This window comes from Lytechinus variegatus, chromosome 2 (assembly GCF_018143015.1).
Source record: "Lytechinus variegatus isolate NC3 chromosome 2, Lvar_3.0, whole genome shotgun sequence".
NCBI classification, from domain to species: domain Eukaryota; kingdom Metazoa; phylum Echinodermata; class Echinoidea; order Temnopleuroida; family Toxopneustidae; genus Lytechinus; species Lytechinus variegatus.
Window position 1 is genome coordinate 7,177,398 of NC_054741.1, and position 9,349 is coordinate 7,186,746.

The 9,349-nt window shown below is 34.0% G+C and overlaps 1 protein-coding gene across 1 annotated transcript; it reads right to left on the reverse strand.

Annotated features, from left to right (window-relative positions):
• Positions 1–2,274: 2,274 nt before the first annotated feature.
• On the reverse strand, positions 2,275–8,685 carry LOC121409387. Its single transcript, XM_041601322.1, has 6 exons — positions 8,554–8,685; positions 7,298–7,360; positions 6,383–6,616; positions 4,696–4,975; positions 4,289–4,407; positions 2,275–2,690 (listed from the first exon to the last, which is right to left on the reverse strand). The coding sequence occupies exons 2-6, from the start codon at positions 7,326–7,328 to the stop codon at positions 2,275–2,277; spliced, it is 1,080 nt and encodes a 359-aa protein (XP_041457256.1). The 5' UTR covers positions 7,329–7,360; positions 8,554–8,685.
• Between the last annotated feature and the right edge of the window lie 664 nt (positions 8,686–9,349).

Below are 9,349 nucleotides of genomic sequence, written 5' to 3' on the forward strand. Positions count from 1 at the left end.
TAGATTTCTTCACAATTTTTTTTTTTTGTTCATGGACTATTTTTTTTAAATTATGTACAAAATGAATTTGAAGAATAAAATATACATTCTGACTGTTTCTACATGAATAAAACATCAATCATTATCATTACTGTTTATGTATAAGTTTTTAATTAAAAGAGCGTACAAAATATCTTCAATAAGAATACAAGCGCATTATAGGAGAAAGGAGTAAACATTCATAATTTTTTTTCGTTCATGGACTATTTTTTTTATTATGTACAAAATGAATTTGAAGAATACAATGCACATTCTGACTGTTTCTACATGAATAAAACATCAATCATTATGAACACAGTTAATGTATAAGTTTTTAATTAGTAGAGCGTAGGAGTAAACATTGGAGGGAAGAAATGAGGATAATACCGAAATTACGACATCATATTCTTAATATCTTTACATCCGTAAATTAAATTAATTTTCTACAACTGGATGAAATTTGATGTGACATGGTCCATTAATCATGTTAATCACAAAGATATTAACATTTTTTTCGTTTCATTACAAATCAGGAAACCTCTCCGTCCAAGTTTTGTATATAGTAGTACGTGCATTAAGGACAAAAAATGTCCATTGAGCTCTCCCCCATATGGCTGAACGTGACTGCTTCGTCTTGACAAGCATTCAGGCAGATCACCTTGGTCATTAAGTACAGCATTTTTTTTTCAACATGTAACATAAATTTTTTTAAAAGAGTAAATGGAAATGATGTAAAAATGCATGTACAAACTATACGAAAAAAAATTATGGAACTTTTCAAGATGAGATCATGGATTGATTTTTTTTAAATTCATTTCTTTATAGTTATTGTTTTGTATAATTGTTTATGTATGGTTAAAGATATCATGTCAATTTTCTTAACACCTTTATTGGTTTAAATTCAAGCATGGACCCACGAGTTATGAGCCCAAGATCTCCAAAAAGGAAATGAAATAACATAGAATGGACATTGTATACCAAGTACGGATTCTAGAAATTGGGCGTAAATGAAGGGAGTGAATGAAGGCATAACTGGACTACCTACTTTGTTTAACGTAATAACGCAATTTGGATGGAGATGTTTTCTGATGAGCGCTGAAAGAAAGCTCATAAAATGGACCTTATCTCATACAATTCAAGCCATTTGTATAAAACAAATTCTAGTTTGAGATTATACAATTATATACATTATGAAAATTATACTCATTATTTTTAAGTGTCATTAATATATTTTTGGGGACACGCTGTACAAAATGTAACAGGTTTACAAGTCATCAGCCTTGCTCCTTTAATCAGTTGTTACAAATCATTGTTAGGCTTCGAATGAAAAAAAAAACAATGTTGACAATATTATATTTCCTAGGACATGTAGGAAGCTTTTAGTTGAGATTCAGTCAATTAAACTACCATTTGAAAGAAAGAATATATATATTATTATTATATTATATATATATATATATATATATATATATATATATATATATATATATATATATATATATATATATATATATATATATATATATAATATATGTGTGTGTGTGTCTGTGTGTCTGTGTAAACAATGGTAGGCGTAGCTTAAATCAATTACAAATAAATAAATACAAATTACACATTTGTATTTCTTCTCCCATACGTTTACTGTATCTAAGCAATAGCTTCGATCCAGCTGAGGCATGGCGGCTTGTCATTGTTCAAAACTGACCTTCACCCGACAAAGGAAAATATAATTGGTATAGTGTCGAAAATTTGTATATCTGACGGTCAATCGGATCTGGCTCGCCCTAACCATTAACCCGTCTCTGTGGTCTAGTGGTTAAGGCACCGGCGTTCGAAGATGGGGGCCCGGGTTCGATTCCCGGCAGAGACTTTTTTTCGGCATCATCAATTTTTCCAAAGGGTAGATAGCTCTGGGGAACCTTGATTTTAAGCTACGCCTACCATTGTTCTCTTCATCCATTTCTTTACTATATATATATATATATATATATATATATATATATATATATATATATATATATATATATATATATATATATATATATATATATTGTAATTTCGTGATACCTACGAATGACAATGAGGCCCTAAGCCCTTTATACATGATGGACGTAGTTGATATGGGTAGATATGAAATGGCGTTTTGATTGAAGTAGATTATTTCATCATCTCACGATAATATTATCTCTGAAACCGTTTGCAATAAAATAATTCAACCTTTGGCTTGCACGGCCTTCTCTCGGCAGGATACTGAAATTAGTCATCAGAGGAGCTCGAGTTCGTCGAATCTCCTTCGTATGCATAGCTCTGAGACAGGCTTGTTTGACCATTGTTGCTTCCAGTAGGCCAAGACCCTGGCCAAGACTTCTGATTGTCAATGATGAGTAGACGATTGAGCTTCCTAAAACCAGGTACTGTAATATTACATGACGGATCATCTTGATCGTAGTTATTCATGACGGCGATTCCTGTGGGGTCCCTGCTCGTCCAGTAAATACTTCCCTTGAAGTAGGCGACATCCGTCCACTTTTCTGGTCGGAGTTCCAAGTCATGCAAATGAGTCGTCAATTCAGTCACATTCACGCCTTTAAAAGGCGTCGCTGTGTCCATATAAAAACTTCTTGATATATTATCCTCTTTATAGTCACAGAAGAATATACGTGGTGGATTACCTGTCAAAACAAAGAGGAATTACATCCCTGTTTAGTTTTACATAATTTTACATCCGGGAAACCGAGGTGACTATCTCCTTGGGCCAAGTTGGGGAAACCAACTCCAGACCGAAAAACGTGTATTACCAATAACGTACTGTAACGAGTTTATATGTCTATATATATCTTATTAATAAATGGACAAGTCTAACATAAAAGTCAACTTTTCTTATTTTAATTTACTGTTCCCCACCTGTGAGAGAACGTACAGATAATCGTTTTACATTATTGGTGTATAGAGACTTTGGCATGAGAGAGGGTAATTAAGAACTTAAAGGACAAGTCCACCTCAACAAAAAGCTGTTTTGAATATTAAAAAAGAGCAAAATCCAACCAGCATAACACTGGAAATTTCATCAAAATCGGATGAAAAATAAGAAAGTTATGACATTTTAAATGTTCGCTTCATTTCAGAAAATAGTTATATGCACATCCCGGTCGATATATGCAAATGAGGGAAATGATGACATCACTCACTCAAAATTCTTTGTATTTTATTACATGAAATATTCAAATTTGCTCCTCATTGTCCTGTGAAACAAAGTTGTATTTCTCCCTGAACATGTGCACTTACCCTTGGTCAACATTGTATGGTTCAGTCAAGTCTGTCCTTCTTGTCAAATTTGTAAAAATTGAAATATTGTATAATTCAAACAATAAAAAAAAAGAAAAGTAATAGTGAGTGAGGGACATCATCGATTCTTGTCATTTTCATGTGACTAAATTGTGCAAAAAATATATACATGTAACTATTTTGTGAAAAATAAGCGAAAATTTAAAATGTCATAACTCTAGTATTTTACATCCGATTTTGATGAAATTTTCAGCATTGTATGCTTGTCTGATTTGTCTCTATTGATTAAATCAACATTTTTCTGGGGTTGGACTTTGAGAACTTTGAGAATTATACAGTCAATAGAAGGAGAGACGAACAGTAAGCGAAACCAGTGAGATTTGTACGAGCTTAAAGTGGTGGGAGCGGTTTAGTAATTTCAAATTCCCTTATTATTTCGCAACAGTACCATCGATCGGTTTGGAGTCCGTTTAATAGTTGTGACTTGGCATATATGCATCTGTTGTGTACTCATTGCAGACGTGTTTCATAGGCTCTATCCATCGAGCATCCGGGGAGCGTTTCATCAATATTTTCATCTTTCCATGATTTTGATTGGCTGAGAGGCACTGTTCCTATGGTAACTGTCGGATAAAACGTCTGACAAGTCCTTTCATGAACCCCCCCCGTCCACAGTGATTTCAGCCGCGGCCGCGCAAATATAAAGCTGTACAAAACTCATATAACGGATGATCTTTCCGCCGGTACGATGTAAATCTGCAAAGAGGAGCAAGAGACGTACCATGTCCGTTGTCATTCGTCAAACTTCCGCTGTAACCTCTCTGCATCCTCTGTCATTAGGTAGTAATTATGAATACTGATCATTATTCATTCGTGATTTTCGGTTTCGGATCAAATTTATCTTTAGAATACCAAAACTTATTTTATTATCAGCTTTAACAACCATTCTGAATAACAAGCTTTAATCTGTACATATAATACTTACGGCTGGCATCAATGCTAATTCCAGTTATTCTAGAGGAGCTGCCATATACATCCTCAACGTCATTATCCCCGTTTAGAGACTTGCGCTTGATAAAGCGGCCCATTGCCAAATAAAGGAATCTGAAGAAAAAAAATCAAATTTCTTTTTTTTTTCATTTCACAAGAAGTGTATGCAATATTTTTCTTACAACTTAACATTTTACCTTTAAAAGTCGGACCATCGCCATTCCATTGTTCCATCACTGATTCAAATGTTTGAATATACGAATGATAATTAAAACTATATTTGCGAATAAGATAGCTTACATTAAGAGTATATCATTAATCATTGAGATAAGAGGTTCCCCGCCACGGGATAGCCGCCTTGTTAATAGAATTTTAAATGAATTATTTTGAGACAAAACTCACCCCTCTGTTTCATCCACTTCAAGACTCGTTGGCTTAGATGATAAATCGGTTACAAAATCCGTCTGATTCCTTGGAAATGGACCATTTCCTTCAACATTATCAATGGATACCGATGTAACTTTTCTCTGATGTTTATGTGCGATGTAGAGAGTGCGGGATTGTTCGGCAATAGTAATACTAGTTACTTTTCCTGTATAGTGTATATCAATAAAAACATTTTTTTTGAAAAAAATTCCGTTATTGAAAAAATACAGGATATTTTTCACATATAGGCTTCGGTCTCATCAGATGAAAGTATGATTTTGAGAGAATCTTGTTCTTTAGTGAGCACTGTCCATAAACAGATCGCAGAAATCGGCTTGCGCAAAAATGATAATTTTGCTGCATGTATCAACATGGTAAAGGGAATAAGGTGAAATTAAAAATGAACTGACCGTACATTTCTCTCTTTTCGAGCGGCGTTTTGGCTTTATTGACATAAAACAGAAACATTGTAATTATTCATGACAAGTTTTCAATCTGAATGAACATTCTAAGCCGAGGAAAACATAACTTAAAGATTATTTGTAGCAGAGACTGAGTACATACATTAAAATAAAAAATTAAGAAATTCATTTCAAACATCTCCAGCGCTATTTTTTTTTATTTTGTCATTAAAAGGTCATTACATTTATTAATGCCTACTTCATCTCATATTTGTTTTTCTACCCCCCCCCCCCCCCGGCATGACAAGGAATAATAATAATATAATTATATTTTAAAAAAAATATCATTTTATGCGAATCACTGCCACATGTAAAACACATACCGGTAAACGCATTGGAGGTGGCGCTCGAGGGGGTTGGCCGAGGGAAAAAAAATAATGTTTAAAAAGAAAAAAAATATTTTCAAATCAAATTTCACAGCTAAAGTTCATGCGCTCTTCATAATTAACGTGTACTTTTAGCCATAACAATTTCAAAGTTTTGCGGAGAAAATGGCGCAATTCAAGAAAGTATAACTGAAAGTATGATTATAATAAGGGCTATATGGATGGAAGAATAGAGACGGTCGTCGGTATAATGATTCGTTTAAGCCCACGCTTGGGACTGATATTTTTACTTTCTTTTCTTATAGGCAATGTACATGTATAATGACCAATAATTTTATAAGCCATACACTTTTATTTTGATTATAATGACTTTGAAATTGTATTTATCTCAGAGGCACTAAAGTTTGTACAAGCTCTGCTTCTCTTTAGTGTCTAATTTCTCATGTTTTGCTACATCATGTGAAATCAAGCTATTGATTCTGTTTAATTATGTATCTAAGATCTATTGCCAATTCATTTCATTTTTATGTACCATTGTTAGGTTTTTAAATTGAATTCTTTAACTGTTCATTTGACAAGTTTGACACATACGAAATAAAAACGCTAGAACTGAACAGACAATAAAGATCTGTCTACGCCGTGTTTTATTCTTATTTTTTTTTTCTTATCATTATTATAAAAAACTATTGCATTGATTGAGTTTTCCATTAGATATCCTTCCGACTTGTTCCAAGAATCATGGACCTATAAGTCCATGCAAGAATAGACGCTGTTTTCTCTGAACAAAAATTCTGGAATAGTGTTTAGAGAAATTGCATACGGTGTGCGTTTTCGCGCAACATATTCCGTCCTCCAACTCATCCTGGTTCATCTTACCGTTATCATCTGGAGTAATGACTTCCTCTCTGTTTGTGCCATTCATATCAGCCCGATAAACAAGTTTATCTGATGGGTCCGTCCAGTAGATCTTCATTTCCTTAGAATCATAGCTGATGCGACGAGGGTTAAGAGATGACGGAATTTTAATGAAGGCTAAGTTCTGAAGATCTGCAACAAATATGCCTCTGCCATTAGACGACTTTCCTGTCACATAGATCTTTGCGGATTGTTCTAAGAGACGCATGAAAATGAAGAAATCTTACAATATTAAACTTTTTCAATTACTGCTAATAAGCAGGTATTTCATGGCCGTCATCAGGGGAGGGGTGCATGCGGAGAATGAGAACGCACCCGGGCCCATCCAGACCACATTTTGGGGGGTAATAGGATTTGGGGATCGTTGCCAGGGGGGAGAACGAAATTAAGATCCGGAAAAACCATGTCATTTTCCGTAGAAATAAAATAGATATTATTATTACAAAAAATATTAAGTTAAATATTGATATTGAGTTTGATACGTGAAGCACCGTCCATTATATTCTCGATGATTTCCTTTGTTAAAAACAAAATGAAACATAATATAAAAGATAATAAGAAATAAAGGAGCAAGAGAGAGAAAGACAGGGGGAGGTACACAGATGAAGGGGGGTATAGTGATGCGCATTATCACCATTATGTAAAAACAATCAAAAATTGAAAATGTCTTATTAAACATTTTCAAATTCTTTGGTGTTTTATGTATATATGTATAATATTGTCTGTTTAGTAGTACTATCTAGAAAGTGAGAGGGGTGCAAGAGAGGGAAGGAGAAAGAGGGAAACGGAGAATGGAGCAGGGATAAATGAAAAGAACTAAATGATATTAGTATGATAATATTTTAGCTCGAAAAAGAGTTGAGAAGAATATCTTACCAGTTGCAGCCTCAGTGTTTGATCCCGTCATTGGTGATTCTGGCGTACTGGGTACATTATTATCTGAATAAATGAACGAAATGAAGAAATTAAGATAAAAACATGTCATAGACCATGGAAAAATATCATAATTACAAAAATATTACGATCATGAAAGTATTAAGTGCAATTGAACAAGAAATGGAGAGAATGGGACAAGGAGATAAATGAAAAGAACTAGATTCTTACCAGTTATTATGACAGCGTCAGTTGTTGATTCCGCTGTTGTGGATTCTGGTGTACTAGATACATTTTCTTCTCCTGAATAAAGAGCGAAGTGTAAACAACAAAACCTGTTATTTTCCATTATTTTCTCAATGATTTCCTTTGGATATAAAGAATGAAAAAATATATAATAATAGACAAGATAAAAAAATAAATCAAACATAAAGAGAGTGGATATGGGAGAGAGAGAGCGATAGAATGGGCACAAAGACAGACGGAGGATAGAGAGAAAGAATATTGATGTGGTTATATCACTGTGCAAAAACTGTAATTCAAAATCGAAAGTGTCATAATTATCAAACTTTTTGAATTTGGGGTGTTATACATTGCACTCTAAAAATTCGAATGTTAAATCAACATTTAAAAGGTTGGAGGAGTGACAACCTTTCCCCAATGTTACATCTAACCTTGTATAAAGCTGAAGCCAACATTTAAAGTGTTGGGTATATAGAACAATTTAAAGTGGTAAATGCAACATTTGAAAAATGTTGTCACTCCTCCAACCTTTCAAATGTTAAGTTAACATTTCTTGTTTTTAGAGTGTGCCTGTTAAGGGGTGCTTTCTAGAGAGAGTGAAGGGTAAAGAGGGAGAGGAGAGAGAAATTGAAATTTGAGAATGGGGCAGAGATAAATGAAAAGAACTAGATGAGTATGATTAATATTTTAGCTCGAAAGAGAGATGAGCAGAAGTAGACGAGATTTATTTATTTTTACCAGTTGTTCTGACAGGCTCAGCGGTGGGTTCCGTCGATGGGGATTCTGGTGTGCGAAATTAAGAAAAAAAAACTGTCATTGTATAGAAACCATTCCACAATTACAAAAAAGTATTAAATTCAATTGAATATTAATACTTATACAACTACTATCAGCCCGATAAACAAGTTTATCTGATGGGTCCGTCCAGTATAGATCTTCATTTCCTTAGAATCATAGCTGATGCGACGAGGGTTACGAGATGACGGAATTTCAATGAAGGATTTATTTATTCTTACCAGTTATTATGACAGCGTCAGTTGTTGATTCCGTTGTTGTGGATTCTGGTGTTTCTTCTCCTGAATAAAGAGCGAAGTGTAAACAACAAAACACTGTTATTGTCCATTATTTTCTCAATGATTTCCTTTGGATATAAAGAATGAAAAAATAATCGCTAGAGGGTATTCATTTGTCTCGCAATCTACTATGGTCAACAAGGAAATTCGTGATCACTCTCGCAAAAAGTGTTCACAGGCTTGTTAGGAAATTCGTGATCACTCTCGCAAAAAGTGTTCACTAGCTTATAAGTTATGATAAACAAGATAAAAATAAATTAAACATTAAGAGAGTGGATATGGGAGTGATGAGAGCGCTACAGAATGGGCACAAGGACAGACAGAGAAGGATAGAGAGAGAAAGAATATTGATGTGCTTATCACTGTGCAAATACTGTAATTCAAAATCGAAAGTGTCATAATTATCAAACTTTTCAAATCTTGGGGTGTTTTATATTGCCTTTTTAGGGGTGCTTTCTAGAGAGAGAAAAGGGTAAAGAGGGAGAGGAGAGAGAAACTGAAAAAGGAGAATGGGGCAGATATAAATGAAAAGAACTAGATGAGTATGATTAATATTTTAGCTCGAAAGAGAGATGAGCAGAAGTAGACGAGATTTATTTATTTTTACCAGTTGTTCTGACAGGCTCGGTGGTTGGTTCCGTCGATGGGGATTCTGGTGTGCGAAATTAAGAAAAAAAAAACTGTCATTGCATAGAAACCATTCCACAATAACAAAAAAGTATTAAATTCAATTGAATAT